The sequence below is a fragment of the Microtus oregoni genome, unplaced genomic scaffold, assembly GCF_018167655.1.
Source record: "Microtus oregoni isolate MIOR12 unplaced genomic scaffold, Mior012 000023F_ref0000262, whole genome shotgun sequence".
Lineage (NCBI taxonomy): Eukaryota > Metazoa > Chordata > Mammalia > Rodentia > Cricetidae > Microtus > Microtus oregoni.
The window spans coordinates 8,468,760-8,488,652 of record NW_024543082.1 but is presented as its reverse complement, the minus strand read 5'-3'; the positions used below and the strand labels follow the sequence as shown (position 1 = coordinate 8,488,652).

General features: G+C 43.4%; 1 protein-coding gene across 6 annotated transcripts in view; it reads right to left on the bottom strand.

Annotated features, from left to right (window-relative positions):
• Nxpe3 (neurexophilin and PC-esterase domain family member 3) overlaps positions 1-19,893 on the bottom strand; it is a 54,452-nt gene that overhangs the window by 15,373 nt on the left and 19,186 nt on the right. For all 6 annotated transcript variants that reach the window (XM_041672851.1, XM_041672853.1, XM_041672854.1 and 3 more), the window contains 2 exons: positions 8,885-9,639; positions 729-802 (listed from right to left, as the gene is read on the bottom strand). In XM_041672851.1, coding sequence (XP_041528785.1) covers positions 729-802; positions 8,885-9,639 — 829 coding nt within the window. The remainder of the gene's footprint in view (positions 1-728; positions 803-8,884; positions 9,640-19,893) is intronic.

Sequence of the window (19,893 nt, the reverse complement as noted above, 5' to 3'; positions counted from 1 at the left end):
AGCCCAGGCCTTGGAAATGCTAAAAAATGGACACTTTTCGACCGAATCCTAAATTCCGCCTCTACGCAAGTGTTTCAACACCTCACGTAACTATTTACATACCTGTCCTGATTATCTATAGTACAACATTATCCAACAGCACTTGACATACCGCCAAACATAATGAAGTTACCGACTGGGCTTTTAGGTTTTTAATTTTATTTTATTTTGAGCTATTTCTGTCTTAGGAGCCACAAAAGGTTAGAAGCTTCCCTATTAGAAAACATAGCTCTAGAGGCTCTAGATAAATATAGAGTATACCGTGGAAGAAAAAGAAGACAACTTTTACATTAGCACACCTAGAACAGCCCAGAATTAAATACACAAGATCTAGCAGAGTTTTAAACATAAGCCCTCACTATTCTCAGTTCGCGCTCAAAAGAAGCCATGACCTAAGAACGGGTGAAACCCCTTAACATCAAAACAACACATCGGGGCTGCAGAGATGACCCAGCAGTCAAGAGCACAGCTGCTCCCGCAGAGGACCCCGCCTGGGTTCCCAGCTCCTCCACGGCCCCTCACAGTGTTCTGACACTCCAGCCCCAGGAGCTCCAGCTCCCTGACCTGGCTCCTGCGTACTGCAGGCCTGCAGTGTGCATACACACACACACAGGGGGAACACTCAGAAAATAACAAATGAACACTCTTGAAGGGAAAGAGAACCACCATCAAAGCTCATCTCATTTTACCTTTCGTTCTCCTGGAAATCACAGTCACCCAGTCAGGTCCGCTGGAGTTGATCGGCATTTTGATATTGACACCACTTTGGAAGAAAATGAAAAAAAGAAAAAAGAAATCACGAGTTTAGATTGAGATTCAGGGACATTTGTTTGCAGTTGTGTTTCTTTACCAGTAAGTGAAAAAAAAAATACATATGCTTTCACGGCGCCTTATAGTGAAGCAGAAAAATTAACCAATATGACTAATAGTTAATAAGCTAGGGCTCTTGAGAGAAGGTACTACACACTGAAGAGAAATTACTAAATCCTCAATATGTCTTCACTGTTGTTCACACACACACATACACACAAACTATACATACTACTTTGCCAGTCTTAGGAATGCAACTCCACAGTATCTAACTCCAGGTTGAATGTTCCTTTTGAAAACAGAATTCTACTTTGTTACTACGCGATTTTGGGGTCACAAGTCTCTACTGAACTAAGTATGCTAGGTTCCTAGGGCAAGCCCAGGTCTGGGAGGAGTCCCCGAGGAGATGCCCTGCCTCCAAATAGTACTCAAACAGTCTTTGTTCACCAGTGAGGACTCTGCAGGTGTCTGCGCCCCTTATACACACCCCTCAAGGATATGGGCGGGGCTTCACTCACTTCGACTCTTTAGCTCTTAGCTCAGGCTGCAGACTAGCGCTATGCTCAGTATATTCTCTTGAAAACCTGAAGGAGAGCGAAAGCCAGCAGCAAGGGCTGGGGATCCAGAAGAGTCACTGCCGGGACTCTGGTACTCCTATCAAAAACGAGCTTTAAAAATGCAGACTGAGAATGGCTAAAATAAAAAACACCAATGATAGCCTTTGTTGGAGAGGTTGTGGAGAAAGGGGTACACTCATTCATTGCTGGTGGGAATGCAAACTTGTGCAACCACTCAGGAAAGCAGTATGGCAGTTTCTCAGGAAATTCGGGATCAACCTACCCCTGGATCCAGCAATACCACTCTTGGGAATATACCCAAGAGAGGCCCTATCATACAACAAAAGTATATGCTCAACGATGTTCATAGCAGCATTGTTTGTGATAGCCAGAACCTGGAAACAACCTAGATGCCCTTCAATGGAAGAATGGATGAAGAAAGTATGGAATATATACATATTAGAGTACTACTCAGCAATAAAAAACAAGGACTTCTTGAATTTTGCATGCAAATGGATGGAAATAGAAAACACTATCCTGAGTGAGGTAAGCCAGACCCAAAAAGAGGAACATGGGATGTACTCACTCATATTTGGTTTCTAGCCATAAAAAAAAGGACATTGAGCCTATAATTAGTGATCCTAGCGAAGCTAAATAAGGAGAATCCAAAGAAAAACATATAGGCACCCTCCTGAATATTAACCTTCAGCAAGCGATGAAAGGAGACAGAGACAGAGACCCACATTGGAGCACAGGACTGAAATCTCAAGGTCCAAATCAGGAGCAGAAGGAGAGAGAGCACAAGCAAGGAACTCAGGACCGCGAAGGGTGCACCCACACACTTAGACAATGGGGATGTTCTACTGGGAACTCACCAAGACCAGCTGGCCTGGGTCTGGAAAAGCCTGGGATAAAACCGGACTCTCTGAACATAGCGGACAATGAGGACTGCTGAGAACTCAAGAACAATGGCAATGGGTATCTGATCCTACTGCACGCACTGGCTTTGTGGGAGCCTAGGCAGTTTGGATGCTCAACTTACTAGACCTGGAGGGAGGTGGGGGTTCCTTGGACTTCCCACAGGACAGGGAACCCTGATTGCTTTTCGGGCTGGGGGGGACTTAATTAGGGGAGGGGGAGGGTAATGGGAGGTGGTGGCGGGGAAGAGTCAGAAATCTTTAATAAATAAATAAATTTAAAAAAAATGCAGACTGCTTTAGGTTGGGAAAGTTTTCTTCTATACACTCACTCATAATTGGTTTCTAGCCATAAATAAGGGTCACGGAGTCTACAATTGGTGAACCTAAAGAAGCTAAATAAGAAGGTGAACCCAAGGAAAAACATATAGTTATCCTCTTGCCTATGGGAAGTAGACAAAATTGTCGGGGAGAAAAGTGGGATCTTGGGGGTGGGGTGGGTTGGGGGTAAGGGGAGATGGGGAGAGAAAAGTGAGAAGGGGAGGATGGGGGAAACTTGGGGAAACAATATGATTGGGATAAAGGAAGGCTGGATAGGGGAGCACGGAAGCACAATTCTTAGTTAAGGGAGCCACCTTAGGGCTGGCAAGAGACTTGAACCTAGAGTAGTTCCCAGGAGCCCAAGGCGATGTCCCCAGGTAGTTCCTTGGGCAGATGAGGATAGGGAACCTGAAAAGACCCTATCCTATAGCAATACTGACGAATATCTTGCATATCATCATAGAACCTTCATCTGGTGATGGATGGAGATAGAGACAGAGACCCACACTGGAGCACTGGACTGAGCTCCCAAGGTCCCAATGAGGAGCGGAAGGTGGGAGAAGATGAGCAAGGAAGTCAGGACCACGAGGGGTGCACCCACCCACTGGGACAGTGGAGCTGATCTATTGGGAGCTCACCAAGGCCAGCTGGACTGTGACTGAAAAAGCATGGGATAAAACTGGACTCTCTGAGCATGGCGAACAATGAGGGCTGATGAGAACCCAAGGACAATGGCACGGGGTTTTGAACCTACGTAATGTGCTGGCTTTGTGGGAGCCTAGCCAGTTTGGATGTTCACCTTCCTAGACATGGACGGAGGGGGGAGGACCTTGGATTTTCCACAGGGCAGGGAACCCTGACTGCTCTTTGGACTGGAGAGGGAGAGGGGGAGGAGTGGGGAGAGGGGAAAAGGGTGGGAGGAGGGGGAGGGAAATGGGAGGCTGGGAGGAGGGGGAAACTTTTTTTTCCTTTTCTCAATAAAAAAAATAAAAAATAAAAAAAATATTTCTTAATAAAAATCATCATAAATCAAAAAAAATGCAGACTGCTTGGCCTCTTGTGGAATATTTCCAGCGCTCCCTGTTCAAGAACAATGTGTTCATCCTAGGGATGAAGAGTAAGCTCCACTCACATCCGGGGCACATATCTAGCTCTGGCTTATGTGGTAAGACTGCCAGACCCTAATGGAAATTGATATTCTACAGAACACAGACAAAAAACAAGTAATGAAGGATCTATACAGGGCTGGCTACGCTGGAGTACAACAGAATTCCTTATTTTACACAAAGACATTTGGTGACTTTCAAGAGCGCCCATGTAAACCACTCTCACAAACTTAGAGTTGCTTTTATCCAAAAATACATAATAACTTTCACATAAAGCTTGAAGGACAGTTTCCCCATAATTTTCCTGCAAAAATATTTAACCTCAATTTAGCTGTATGAAAACAACAAAGCAAATCTAAAGTAAGAAAACATTTTATAAAAGTATCAGTATTGGGCCGGGCAGTGGTGGCGCACGCCTTTATTCCCAGCACGCGGGAGTCAGAGGCAGGCGGATCTCTGTGAGTATGAGGACAGCCTGGTCTACAAGAGGTAGTTCCAGAACAGCTAGGACTGTTACACAGGGAAACCCTGTCTCAAACAACAACAACAACAACAACAAAAATCAATACTGAAATTGTCCATCCCATAAAAAGCACAAGAGATGAAAGAATTTTCCTCGATTTAAAAAGATAACAAAGTATAGAGTGTGATCGCAGATCGCATAATTAACAAAGGACAGTACTGGGGACACCCAGACATGAACTAGACTCGCATAATTAACAAAGGACAGTACTGGGGACACCCAGACATGAACTAGACGTACGCACTGGTTACCAGTGCTGTATCAGTGACAAATGTCCCAACTGTGATAACTGTTATGATGACACGCCAGACACCCTGCTCTCGGAGATGTTTGCTGCTGGGGTCGGTGCTCTGATGTCTGCAGCAGGAAAACAGACACAAGCGTACGCATAAAGCCCGCGTTGAGGATAAGAAAACCAAATATGGATGACACTAACAACCGGGAATCTAAAAGACAGGCAGGTGGTGATAACATCAAAGTTTCCCAAAAACCTAGCGCAGCTGCAGGGTTACTGCTTGCTTACTTTTGTTGGACTGGTTTGGTTGGTTGGGTTTATGTGTGAGCACAGGTATGCATGCAAACATTAACTTGTTCATGTGTGTGCATGTATGGTAGGAAGGCCAGAGAACACCCTTAGACGGGGATTTTCATTGTGTTCTGAGGCTCACCGAGTAGGCTAGGCTGGCTGGCTTATAAGACCCAGGAGACTGCTTGTCTTTGCCACTCTCTGCTGGGATCACATATGCCCATCACCACACCTAGACCCTCAGTGTGTTCTAGAGACCTAACCCGGCTCCCCATGTCTGTACAGCAAAATCGCTTTACAGAGTGGGCTACTGATCCTTTCCCCTCTGTTAGGTTTTATTCCGTTTGAGCTCAGGTTACCCTTGAACTCCCAATCCTCTTGCCCTGGCCTCCTAAGTTTGGGCTACAGGTATGAACCACCATGACCAGAAAGAAAGTATAAATCATGTTAAAAATAAAAAAACTCCTTCATGATATTGTCATTTTGAAATGCCTGCTCTAATAATAGAATCTTTGAGGGAGAGTCCTTCCTAAGACCAACATTTTCTCTCTCCTAAGGATAAAGGACAAAGATCGTTAATCATCTACCTAGGATTTGAAGAACCAAACCTCAAAGCTAGCCAGGTGCAGTCACTCTGTCCATAATTCCAACACTTGGAAAAATGAGGATCAACTACAAATTTGAAGCCAGTCTGGGCTACACAGTGAATTCCAGGCCAGCCTGGGCTACCATGAGCTCCTATCTCAAACAAACAAAATAACAGCAAAGCTTCTTAATTTTTTTCTAGCCTAAGCAAGGTAGACAACCTTAGACAGAGGTCAAAATAAGGACAAACTCAACAAACTCGAGGGAGCTCAAAGCACTTTGTCCAAAGGTCATTAAGACCAGTTTCCTTTTTCTTTAGAGATAACCTGCTGCTAGGTAGAATGTAAGCAATGTGAAGGGTAAGGAATTTAAAATATTAATAGGTTTCTATCAAATGTAAGCGACCTCGAACACCTACCCTAGCAATCATCCCAGTTGTAGAGAGCTTTAGGAGGATGACGTTCTACAACCTACACCATGTCATTAGCCAGCCAATCCCAGTCCAGGCAGCTGCATGGCATCCTTTTCTCTTTCTCTAGTAACAGGGTCTTCATGTGCTTTTGTCTCTACTGCTGGGATGTGGTGTTAGGAACGTCTTTAAACGTTTTGCTGTTCAACTCTCTATCCCGGAAACTTGGTGAAATTACAACCATGCTTCTTCCTCACTGGGAGCCACTGGACAGACTGATGACCCAATCCAACTGGATAATCTTCACATAGAGGCAAAAAAAAAATGCATAGAAATAAAATAACATGCTCATACTCATTGAAAACTAGTAAATCTTGGGTCTGAGCTGAAACTTAAAATATGTAAATACAGTACACATACATAAAACTTTAAAAATAAATTTAATTTTAAAATTAAAAGAAATGAAATTCTTGAAACTTGGCATGGTAGCACCCGCCTGTAATTTTCATCATTTACGAGGCTGCATCAGGAAGGTGGGTTTTCTCGCCAGTTATATAGTAAGTCTTGGTCTTAAAAATGTATAAGTATCCAGGCAGTGGTGGCGCACACCTGTAATCCCAGCACTTGGGAGACAGGCAGGTACGTCTCTGTGATTTCAATGCTGTCCTGGTCTACAGAGAAAGTTTGAGGACAACCAGGGCTACATGGAGAAAGCCTGCCTTGAAAAACCAAATAAATAAACTTTTAGATTTATGTGTAGGATATTTTCCGTCTTTGTTTTGTTTATTCAGCCACACAAAACACTGGTCCTCTAGAGCACTGTCCAGTAACTATGTGGAATCAGGCTCCCTCTACTGGCCCTGAAAATAAACGCATGACAGGACCACAGGCTGACTTGTAGAAAGTGGAAAATCGAGCCGGGCGGTGGTGGCGCACGCCTTTAATCCCAGCACTTGGGAGGCAGAGGCAGGCGGATCTCTGTGAGTTCGAGACCAGCCTGGTCTACAGAGCTAGTTCCAGGACAGGCTCCAAAACCACAGAGAAACCCTGTCTCGAAAAACCAAAAAAAAAAAAAAAAAAGTGGAAAATCGGTTTTATTTAAGAAGCTCCTACAACTACACGCTTCACCAAACATTTCTCCTGCCAATATGAGAAGCCATAAAATATTAAATATTCAAACTTCAGGATGTCTAACTTTACTCAATGAAAACAGTTCTCTACCAGAGCCCTGCATGCAGGCATTTCATATGGGAGTGAAAATATTCATGGGGAGAAGCCAGAAGGGTTAGGGATGGAGGAAAAGTACCACCAAAGTATGCTGTATGAAAAAAAAATTTCAATTCAGAAAAGAAACTATTTAGAAGGACTGAGGAGATGGCTTCACGGTTAAGAGCACTCGCTGCTCTTAGAGAGGACCTGGGTTTGACTCCTAACACCCACATCGTGGTTCCCAACCATCTGTGACCCTGGTTCCTTCTTCTGACCTCCATAGACACCAAGCATGCACATGGTATACACACATACATCACACATGCATGCAAGCAAAATACCCATCCACGAAAAATAAATCTTTTAAATTATTTAAAACATACATTTATAAGTTCTTCCAAATGATTGTGCTTTTGACCAGGTAGTTTTATAACTTCATTTTTTATGGCTTTTTATAGTTTTATAGCTTTTTGTCACTTAGCAATCATAGGCACAAAGCACAACATACCTATAATGCATGCTTACATATAACGCTTAGAAAAGGGAAAATGGCATATCGTCGCAAATATTTACCACTTGTTTATGCTGGAAACGTTCAAACTCCATTCTGCTTATTTTTTTAAATATTCAGTTAGCTATTGTCAGCCATAGTTACCCTGCTACAATAGAAGAGTAGAAGTAACTTCTCCTATCCAACATAACTTTTCCCCAGGACTCTTATTTCAGTTCAGAATTCCATGCAATGTTGAAGAAAACACAAATTTCAATTCAGACTGATCCTATAATTTTTTTCATTCTGCCCATTACCGTATACTGGCTGTGCTGAAAAACATTCTGTTTTATGCTGAAAATAAGTATTTTAGCACAATACCATAAATAATACTTTCAACAGCTGTTAAAATACAGGGTTTACTGTGGAACACCTTGATCCTATGCTTACTAAGTTAGCTCAGTAATACTGCCATATCCATTTAATATAGATAAGCATTTAAAATATTTAAAAGCTGATCTGTTTCTTCAACATTTTAGCATCACTCACGACCCTCAAGTACCAGTGACTAGCCCTCAATACCTCTATCCCGGGGTAGGGGGCAGGGAGCACAATACACAGCATGGGGGGTGGGTCAGAGAACTACTTTTTGAGCCTCCCACTTTGATAAGGTAGGGTCTCTCTTGTTTCTGCCATACTACATACTCCAGGCCAGCTGGCTTGCAAGCTTCTGGACAATTCTCCTGTTTCTGCCTCCCATCCATCTTGCCAGAGGAGTGCTGGGATTACAGACGTGTGCCACAGCAGGCTTTTTATGTGGGCTTAGAGGACAGAACTCAGGTGTCAGATCTGCATAGCAAGCATGTACTAAGCCATCTCCTGATAATCTTGGGGTTTTTTTGTCCAAAAAAAAACCTGTTCTGTGCATAAGTAGTATTGCCTATGTAGCAATAAACTTGGTGCGCACCTCTAACATAAAACAAAGCAGAGAGCAGTGGTAGCACACACCTTTAATCCCAGCACTTGAAGGCAGAGGCAGGCGGATCTCTGTGAGTTTGAGACCAGCCTGGTCTATAAAAGCTGGTTCCAGGACAGGCTCCAAAGCTACAGAGATACCCTGTCTCAAAAAACCAAAAAAAAAAAAAAAAAAAAAAACAGAATAAGAACAAAGACTGAAGGGTAAAAGGTCTTTAACTTAAAGTTAAACAAGCACTAAACTTCCCTTTTAAAACACTGAACAAAAAAAGTGCAAATGCCAGTTTTCTTATGCAATGCCACACCTCTTCTGACAGGGCCAGGTTCAGACAGACACAAAATGCATACCTACAAGGGTCCCCTAAATGTGCAAAGACAATGGGGCAGACCTCTTTACCCCCAGCACCCCGACGGTACCTCTGAAAGAAAGCACTGTCCGCAGCAGTGAGAAGGCCCTTCATGTATCCGCCCTTGAAGTGGTTGATTCTGCTGCTGCAGGGGAGCTTCTTTGGTTTGAAGCAGAACCAGGGCTCCCCGGTGTAGAGGTCTGTAAAGTTGCACAGGGGAAGACTTCCCGGGAGGCACACATTGCACTTCATCGTTTCCGAAATCCTTCCTGAACGGAAAAGACTCTTGAAATAGACCCTGTCTGGTTTCGCTTCCTGCAGGTACTGAAGAACTCTGATCCCTTCACTTGGGTGAACCAGAGATATGGACACTCTAACTCTGCCAGGCCAGAGCAGGGTAAAAAACACTTTGTAGAATCCATTCTGGTAGTCTACCACTCTGCCCATGGCCCCCGCCTGCAGCTTGGGCGAGTGAATTCTGGCCTGCAGGTAGTCTCCGCCATACTTCTTGGGCTTCCCTTCAAAATCGTGCACGTGAACTAGCACCTCCAGCTGGCTCCCCACCTTGAAGACAGCTGCAGAATTCAAGATGACAAAATAGCTGGAGGAAGGGTCGGTGCTCTTCACGAAAGGGACCAAGTCCACATCAGGCACCTGCCACTGTGAGGCAGCAAGCAATGCATCCTCTTCTACCCGTTCCTGACTGGACAGGGTCTGGTGCTCATAACCACAGTATGGATTCCGGCTAATTCCCGTAGCCTGCGGGGAAACAAACTGTCCACTGCTGTCGATGAATGTCCCTGAGAGTGTCTCATGGTCCAAGTACTAAGGAGAAAGACAGCAGAAACCACACTTCTCTGAATATCAGCCAAAAAATCTCTATATCGGTTTAAATTTGTATAACGTCAACTGAGATTAAACTGTTTCAAAACAGCCTGCAAGTTTCACAGTTATTGTAGCAGAATAAGATTCATGGAAAATTCGTAGAGAGGTCTCTGCAGCTACACAAATCTTACCTCTGGGAGTTGTATGTGGATTCTTACAGTGAATTATCAGAGAAAAGTTTCCCTGGGCTTCTAGCCATGGAATGGAGAAAGAAACCATTTTTGAAAAAGGAATATTGATGAGCAGTAACCAAGTGTGGTGCCCCGAAGGAAAATGGTCACCACAGGCTCAGGGAGTGGCTATTAGGAGGCATGGCCTTGTTGGAGAAAGTGTGTCACTAGAGTGAGCCAGGCCCAGTGTCACGCTCTTCCTGCGGCCCGCTGATCTGAATGGAGAACTCTCAGCTCCTTCTCCAGCGCCATGTCTGCCTGCATGCCACCATGCTTTCTGCCAGGATGAGACCTCTGAACCTATAAGCTTATAAAAGCTGCGGTGGTCATGGTGTCTCTTCACAGCAAAAGAAACCCTAACTAAGACACCAGGTGAGAAGCTACTTTTCCATACCCGAAACCCCAACTGAGAAAAGAGAAACCTCCAACTCCAGCCTGCACCAAGGGTAAGGACCAGCACACATGAAGGAGGTCCACTCGCGGGGGCACGTGCTCACCAAAGGATTCCAGCGAAACAGACCACCAGAATGCTCCTCATCCCCCCGTACAAGCTACCATTTTACAACAAGCCCGCAGAGCAGCTTCTTTCACCAAGTGCATCGTGTCTAGAATTCAACAACAAACTGCAAGGCAAATTCAATTGTTAAAAATTAAAAAAAAAAAAAAACAGAATTTGAAGACAGCAAGCAGGAGCAGCCATGTCAGGTACAGGAGGAGCGCTGGACTTATCAGACAGGGAATTTAAGTCAACAGTGAGCAGGAGGGAGCAGCCACGTCAGGTGCAGAAGGAGTGCTGGACTTATCAGACAGGGAATTTAAGTCAACAGTGAGCAGGAGGGAGCAGCCACGACAGGTGCAGAAGGAGTTCTGGACTTTTCAGACAGGGAATTTAAGTCAACAGTGAGCAGGAGGGAGCAGCCACGTCAGGTGCAGAAGGAGTTCTGGACTTTTCAGACAGGGAATTTAAGTCAACAGTGAGCGTACGCAGCTCAGTGGCTCTGTACTTGCTGCACACAGACAAGGCCCTCAGCTCAATGCTCAGCGCCACAAAAGCCTTAAAAAATAATACAAAACAAATTTTACAATTAAGCAACTAAGACTCAGGCTGCTGCCTCTGACGGCCACTTGGGGACCCATAGACACACATGTGGTGGCCCCTCATGCTGCAGGCGGCTCCAGGGACTCGCAGACACACATGTGGTGGTTCCTTAGGCTGCGGGCGGCTCCAGGGACCCACAGACACAAATGTGGTGGTTCCTTAGGCTGCGGGCGGCTCCAGGGACCCGCAAACACACATGTGGTGGCCCCTCAGGCTGCGGGCAGCTCTGAGGACCCGCAGCAATGGGTAAAGTGTGGCAGCACCTCGGGCTCTGGCCACTACTGTCTGCAGCTGCTGTAACTTCAGATTACAAAAATGATTTGTGGGTCTGCGAGGTCCCTGGCCAGCAGATCCTGTACCAGAAGAGCCTCCTGGAGAGGTAAGTGTGTACCTGACCGGCTGGCTGGACACCCCAGAAAGGAAGTACAGACATGCTCCAATCCCCTAAACTTTCTGGCCATTCAGTGGGGGCTTCTATCTCCAGCTAATGCCTTTCTCTTCTTATCCCATCCCAGCTTGCCCCCAGGCACCCCTTCCTATCTGTGGGGTCATAGGATCCCGCATCTCAGCCTGCTGCAGGGCTGAGGGTCTGGGGTCAAAGTGGTGAGTGCAACAGTTGCAGGAGTTTCTTTGTGCCACTGAGCCTGCACTCAGCAAGCCCGCCCTTTTGTCTGCTAGGTCCCTGGCCAGCAAGTGGCCCTGATCCTGTACCAGAAGATCTGTCCAGAGGACCTACTTCTGGGTGGAGAGGATCTAAGAGACAACTCCAGTGCTGAGGGGACCTAAGAAAGGGCAGACCAAGAAAAACTCCCAAGTACACAGGTAGCCACAGCAAAGATCGGACCAAGCCACCAAGACCCTCCTAACAGCATTTGAAGGAAGAGATGGGCAGACACCAATGCAAGAATTCCTCCAACAATCTGAAAAACAACATGATAATGCCAGAATCCAGCGAACATACAACAGGAAGACATGAACACCCTAATCCAGAAGACGTAGAAGAAATAGACTTTAGACGTAACATTATGAAAGTGTTAGAGACCATTAAACAGGATGTGAAAAACTCCTTTAAAGAAATGAATGAAAAGACTAACAAAAAGTTAGAAGAAATGAATAAATCCCTCAAAGATACCCAAGAAAACCTAGAAAAAGCAATCAAATGGGTAATGGAAACGGTTCAAGACCTGAAAACTGAAATGGAGGCAATGAAGAAAACACAAACGAAGACATGGCAGGATATGGAAAATCTGGGTAAATGAACAGAAACTACAGAGACAAGCATAACCAACAGAATACAAGAGATAGAAGAAAGAATTTCAGATGCTGAAGATACTACAGAGGAAATAAACGCAGATCCAACAAATTCTCATCACAAAACATCCAGGAAATCTGGGACACCAAGGAAAGACCAAACCTAAGAATAAAAGGGGTAGAAGGAGAAGAATTACAGCTCAAAGGCCCAGAAAATATATTGAACAAAATTATATAAGAAAACTTTCCCAACCTAAAGAAGGATATTCCTATGAAGATACAAGAAGCATATAGAACACCAAATAGACTGGATCAAAAAAAAAAAAAAACTTCCCCTTGCCACATAATAATCAAAACACAAAACATACAGAATAAAGAAAGAATATTAAGAGCACCAAATGAAAAAGGTCAAGAAACATATAAAGGTAAACCTATCAGAATTACACCTGACTTCTCTATGGAAACCATGAAAGCCAGAAGGTCTTGGATAGATGTGCTGCAGAAACTAAGACACCATGGATGCAAACCCAAACTACTATACCCTGCCAAGCTTTCTTTCACCATAAATGGAGCAAACAAGATATTCCAGGATAAAAGCAAATTTAAACAATATGTAGCCATGAATCCAGCCTTACAGAAAGTAATAGAAGGAAAATCACAACCCAGGGAACCCAATAACACCCACAATACCTCAGATATCTAGCAACCATCCAAAAGCACAACTCAAAGAAGCGAAACACAAACTCTACCACCAAAAAAAAAAAAATAACCAGAGTTAACAACCACTGGACATTAATATCACTTAATATCAATGGACTCAATTCACCTATAAAAAGGCACGGGTTAAGAGAATGGATGCGAAAACAGGATCCAACATTCTACTGTTTACAAGAAACACACCTCAACCACAAAGACAGGCACCTACTCAGAGTAAAGGGTTGGGAAAAGGCTTATCAAGCAAATGGACCTAAGAAACAAGTAGGTGTGGCCATACTAATCTCTAACAAAGTTGACTTCAAACTTAAATCAATCAGAAGAGATGGAGAGGGGCATTTTATACTCATAACAGGAACAGTTCATCAGGATGAAGTCTCAATCCTGAAGATCTATGCCCCTAATATAAAAACACCCACTTATGTAAAAGAAACATTACTAGAACTCAAAGCACACATCAAACCCCACACACTAATAGTAGGAGACTTCAACACTCCTCTCTCACCAATGGACAGGTCAACCAGACAGAAACCTGACAGAGAAATAAGAGAACTAATGGAGGTAATGAATCAAATGGACTTAACAGACATCTATAGAACATTCCACCCAAATAGGAAAGAATATACCTTCTTCTCAGCATCTCATGGAACATTCTTGAAAATTGATCACATACAAAATTGGTAACAAAGCAAACATCCACAGATACAAAAAAATTTAGTAACCACCTGTGTCTTATCAAATCACCATGGAATAAAGTTAGAATTTTACAACAATTCTACCCCAAGAAAGCCTACAAACTCATGGAAACTGAACAGTCAACTACTGAACCACCCCTGGGTCAGGGAAGAAATAAAGAAATTAAAATCTTCCTTGAATTCAATGAAAAAAAAAAGACACAACATACCCAAACCTATGGGACACTATGAAAGCAGTGCTAAGAGGAAAGTTCATAGCTCTAAGTGCCCACATTAAAGAAAACGGAGAAAGCACATATTGGGGACTTAACAGCACACCTGAAAGCTCTAGAAAAATAAAGAAGCAGACTCACCCAGGAGGACTAGAAAACTGGAAATAATCAAACCGAGGGCTGAAATCAACAAAATAGAAACACAGAAAACAATCCAAAGAATCAATGAAACAAAGAGCTGGTTCTTTGAGAAAGTCAACAAGATTGACAAACCCCTATCCAAACTAACAAAAGGCAGAGAGAGAACAAGCAAATTAACAAGATCAGAAATGAAAAGGGGGGCATAACAGACACTGAGGAAATTCAGAGAATCATTAGGTCTTACTACAAAAGCCTATATGCCACAAAGTTGGAAAATGTAAAAGGAATGGACTTGTTTTTAGATAAATACCATATACCAAAATTAAATCAAGACCAGGTGAAAAATTTAAATAGACCTATAAGTTGTGAGGAAATAGAAGCTGTGATAAAAAAAAATCCCAACCAATAAAAGCCCAGGACCAGATGAGTTTAATGCAGAATTTTACCAGAACTTCCAAGAAGAGCTGATATCTATACTCCTTAATGTGTTTCACACAATAGAAACAGAAGAATCATTGCCAAACTCTTTTTATGAAGCTACAGTTCCACACAAAGATTCAACCAAGAAAGAGAATTACAGACCAATCTCGTTCATGAACATCGATGCAAAAATTCTCAATAAAACACTGGCAAAATGAATCTAAGAACACATCAAAAAATTATCCATTATGATCAAGTAGGCTTCATCCCAGAGATGCAGGGCTGGTTCAACATATGAAAATCTATCAATGTAATCCATCATATAAATAAACTGAAAGAAAAAAAACATATGATCATTTCATTAGATGCTGAAAAAGCATTTGACAAAATTCAACACCCCTTTATGATAAAGGTCTTGGAGAGGTTAGGGATACAAGAATCATATCTAAATATAATAAAAGCAATATACAGCAAGACAACAGCTAATATCAAGTTAAATGGAGAGAAACTCAAAGCCATTCCACTAAAATCAGGAACACGACAAGGCTGTCCACTCTCACCATATCTCTTCAACATAGTGCTTGAAGTTCTAGCAATAGCAATAAAACAACATAAGGAGATCAAGGGGATTCGCATTAGAAAGGAAGAAGTGAAACTTTTGTTATTTGTAGATGATATGATAATGTACATCAGTGATTCCAAAAACTCTACCAAAGAACTCCTGCAGTTGATAAATAACTTCAGTGATGTGGCAGGATACAAGATCAACTCAAAAAACTCAGTAGCCCTCCTATACACAAAGGTTAGAGAAACAGAGAGGGAAATCAGAGAAACTTCACCTTTCACGATAGCCACAAATAGCATAAAGTATCTTGGGGTAACACTAACCAAGGAGGTGAAAGATCTATTTGACAAGAACTTTAAGGCTTTGAAGAAGGAAATTAAAGAGGATCTCCCATGCTCTTGGGTGGGTAGGATCAACATAGTAAAAATGGCAAGTCTACCAAAGGCAATCTATAAATTCAACGTAATCCCCATCAAAATCCCAACAAAATTCTTCACAGACCTTGAGAGAACAATAATCAACTTTATATGGAAAAACAAAAACCCCAGGATAGCCAAAACAATCCAATATAATAAAGGAACTTCCGGAGGCATTACTATCTCTGACTTCAAACTCTATTACAGAGCTACAGTACTGAAAACAGCTTGGTACAGGCATAAAAACAGAGAGGTCAACAAATGGAATCGAATCGAAGACCTGGATATTAACCCACAAACCTATGAACACCTGATTTTCGACAAAGGAGCTAAAATTATACAATGGAAAAAAGAAAGCATCTTCAACAAGTGGTGCTGGAATAACTGGATGTCAACCTGTAGAAGAATGAAAATAGATCCATATCTATCACCATGCACAAAACTCAAGTCCAAATGGATTAAAGACCTCAATTTAAATCCAACCACACTGAACCTTATAGAAGAGAAAGTGGGAAGCAGACTGCAACACATAGGCACAGGAGACCACTTCCTACATATAACCCCAGTAGCACAGACAATAAGAGCAACATTAAATAAATGGGAACTCCTAAAACTGAGAAGCTTCTGTAAAGCAAAGGACACTGTCACTAAGACAAAAAGGCATCCTACTGAATGGGAAAAGATCTTCACCAACCCCGCATCAGACAAAGGTCTGATCTCCAAAATATATAAAGAACTCAAGAAAGTAGACATTAAAATTCTAAATAACCCAATTAAAAAACGGGAACCCTGACTGCTCTTTGGACTGGAGAGGGAGGGGGAGAGGAGTGGGAGGAGGGGGAGAAGGGTGGGAGGAGGGGGAGGGAAATGGGAGGCTGGGAGGAGGCGGAAACTTTTTTTTTCCTTTTCTCAATAAAAAAAAACAATGGGGTACTGATCTGAACAGAGAATTCTCAACAGAAGAAGTTCAAATGGCCAAAAGACATTTAAGGTCATGTTCAACCTCCTTAGCAATCAGGGAAATGCAAATCAAAACAACTTTGAGATACCATCTTACACCTGTCAGAATGGCTAAAATAAAAAACACCAATGATAACCTATGTTGGAGAGGTTGTGGAGTAAGGGGTACACTCATCCATTGCTGGTTGGAAAGCAAATTTGTGCAACCACTTTGGAAATCAGTGTGGCGGTTTCTCAGGGAATTGGGAATCAGCCTACCTCAGGTTCCAGCAATACCACTCTTGGGAATATACTCAAGAGATGTCCTATCATACTACAAAAAGCATTTGTTCAACTATGTTCATAGCAGCATTATTTGTAAGAGCCAGAACCTGGAAACACCTAGGTACTCCTCAACGGAAGAATGGATAAAGAAAGTGTGGAATATATACACATTAGAGTACTACTCAGCGGTTAAAAACAATGACATCTTGAATTTTGCATGCAAATGGATGGAAATAGAAAACACTATCCTGAGGTGAGGTAACCCAGACCCAAAAAGATGAATATGGTATGTACTCACTCATTATTGGACTTTAGCCATAAACAAAGGACATTAAGCCTATAGTTTGCAAGCCTTGAAAAGCCAAATAACAAGGTGAACCCAAAGAAAAACATATAGATCCTCCTTGAAATTGGAAGCAAACAAGATTGCCAGGCAAAAGTTGGGAGTATGGGGGTAGGGGTAGGGATGGGAATGGGGTTGGGGGAAGGGAAGAGGGGGAGAGGGAAGGGAGAAGGGAAAGACTAGGGAGAGCTTGGGGGAATGGGAGGATGGAGATGGAGGAAGGGCGGATATAGGAGCAGGGAAGAAGATATCTACATTAAGGGAGCCATTTTAGGGTTGGCAAGAGATTTGGCTCTAGAGGGGATCCCAGGTGTCCACAGGGATGTCCCATGCTAGGTCCTTGGCCAGCAGAGGAGAGGGTGCCTGAACTGTCCTTGCCCCACTATCACACTGATGATTACCTCGAATATCACCATAGAATCTTTGTTCGGCAATGGATGGAGATAGAAACAGGGACCCTCATCAGAGCAACGGACTGAACTCCCAAGGTCCAGTTGAAGGGCAGAAGGAGAGAGAAGCAAGGAAGTCAGGACCACAAGGGGTTGGTCCACCCACTAAGACAGTGTACCTGTTCTAATGGGAGCTCACCAAATCCAGCTGTACCAGGACTGAACAAACCAGACTCTCTGATTGTGGCTGACAATGGGGGCTGACTGAGAAGCCATTGACGAAGGCACTGGGACTTGTTTTTACTGCATGTATTGGCTTTTTGGGACCCTAGCCTATTTGGATGCACAGCCTCCTAGGCCTGGCTGTAGAGGGGAGGGCCTTGGACTTCTCACAGGGCAGGGTTCTTCCCTGCCCTCTCTCAAGCAGGGAGAGGGAGGGAGGAGGGGGAGTTGGGGAGCAGGAGGAGAATGGGAGGAGGGGAGGAAGTATAAATTTATGAATGAAAAAACAAACAAACAAAAGAATAAAGTTAGGAAAAATAAAAAAAAATGATTTGTGCTCCCTGCTGCTCCCTCCAGAAGCCCAGGCTCTGCTTTTGCAGCCAGACAAGGCTAAGGTTAAGGATGGGAACTCCTAGGAAACAGACTGGTGTGAATGTAGGAAAAGGCTGTGAGAACAACACATTGGGAAAGCCCACCAAGGTAGCCTGGGAACACCAGACTATCAAAGATATCATCCGGGCCACTGAGACGGCTAGGTGAGCAAAAGTGCTTGCCACCAAGCCTGATGAACCGAGTTCAATCCTCAGAACCCACGTGGTGGAAGAAGAGACCAGTTTCGGTAAGATGTAGACAGTAGCCAAAGCACTCACTCATACACACAAAGTAAAGAAACACACTTTAAAAAAAAAATGTTAAAAGAGGACAACCTGACTAAAAGATCGTTTATGAAAGCACTGATGAAAAAGACATGGATGGTAAGCATATCATAATGCCCAGAAAGCTGAAGATTGTCCCGAGAGTACAAAGAGTTCTTCGTCCCCTAACACTGGCAATGCCAGGTTCAGAGGTTGATCGTGCAGATGGCACTGCGGGTCACACTAGGAAAGGAGAAGATACTATCACTGGCTTGAGAACAAAACCCCAAGCCCTGTCCGGGTACCAGAAGAACAGTGTCCCTTCCCAAGCCTATTTGCATGCTGCATGGCATTTCACAAGATGGCTTCCTGTGCTGAAAACATGAGATGTGGCATCCAGGGGCACCCACACCTGAAATGTGTCCCTATGTGAGCATTTCCTGCTTTCCTTAGACATCCGTGAAATTATTTAAAGAAAATTCAGTGAGTTGATTTTCATGGGCATTTACACAACGGAGTATTACTAAGACATTTTTTTTAAAAAAATGACATCATAAAATTTCCAGGCAAACTGATGAAGCTAGGAAAAAAAATCATCCTGAGTGAGGTATCCCAAATGCCAAGCAATGGATATGATATGTATTTGCTTGTATTTGGATATTAGCCGTGAAGTGACGATAACCACGTTACAATCCATTGACTCACAGAGTGTAGGCATAGAGTAAGAGGCAGCAGGAAACAGACAGATCTTGTTAGGAAAGGGAAATAGGACAGTTAGTTATGGGTGGGTGGGGAGGATTGTAGTGAGAGGAGTAAGTGGAGGGGGTTGGGCTGGTGGGAGGGCATAAAGAGAGAGCTAAAATTAAGGGGCATTTTAGGGGTAGTACAGAAACCTAATATAGTAGAAATTTTCTAAAACATGTACATGAATGAAAGTGAACTAAATGATGACAGACTCCCAACTGGTCATCTCTTATCATCAAAGCTCCCAGTACTGGGACTGGGTTACATCTAATTGAGTTGTAGGTCAAGGGGTCCCATGGAAATCCCCAAACAACCCAGGCCATTACCAAAACAGTAGGTTCCTCTCCACAAAACAACAGCAAGGCCCTGCTGCTGACAATAACACCTATACACCTCACTGAAGGTGGAGAAGTTGAGCTAATGCCTACACAGAGCCTTCACCACTACGTCCAGCATCTTTGATACAGGAGCATAGTCTCCACATAAACACTGTGCCTGCCACAAACCCTTTATCTACAATGCTGTCCTACCTGCAAGATACGCTAGGACAACGGTAGCACAAAGCCTGTGGGAGTAACCAACCAATGTCTGATTTGACTTAAGGCCCATTCCACAAGATGGAACCCATACCCATCACTGCTTTGGGACTAAGAACCAGAAACTAGATAGCCCAGGGACTAGGAAAAAAAAAATCAAATAATACTAGTCTAAGAGAGAAAAAAGTGCAGTGGTCAAATGACTGCTCATGTATTTTACTAAATTCATCTAGATCAGGGTCTTCTTCAGCTATCCTCAGAGAGGCTTCCTCCTGCAGTAAATGGGAACCAAAGCCATTTTGTGGAGAGAAAGAGTCCTTGGAGCTGGGTCCTCTAGTTGGGATGTCTCCATCTACTCCCTCCCCTCGCAGCCAGGGAAGCCCATGGAGGAAGAAGCAGAAAGTATAAGAGCCAAAGC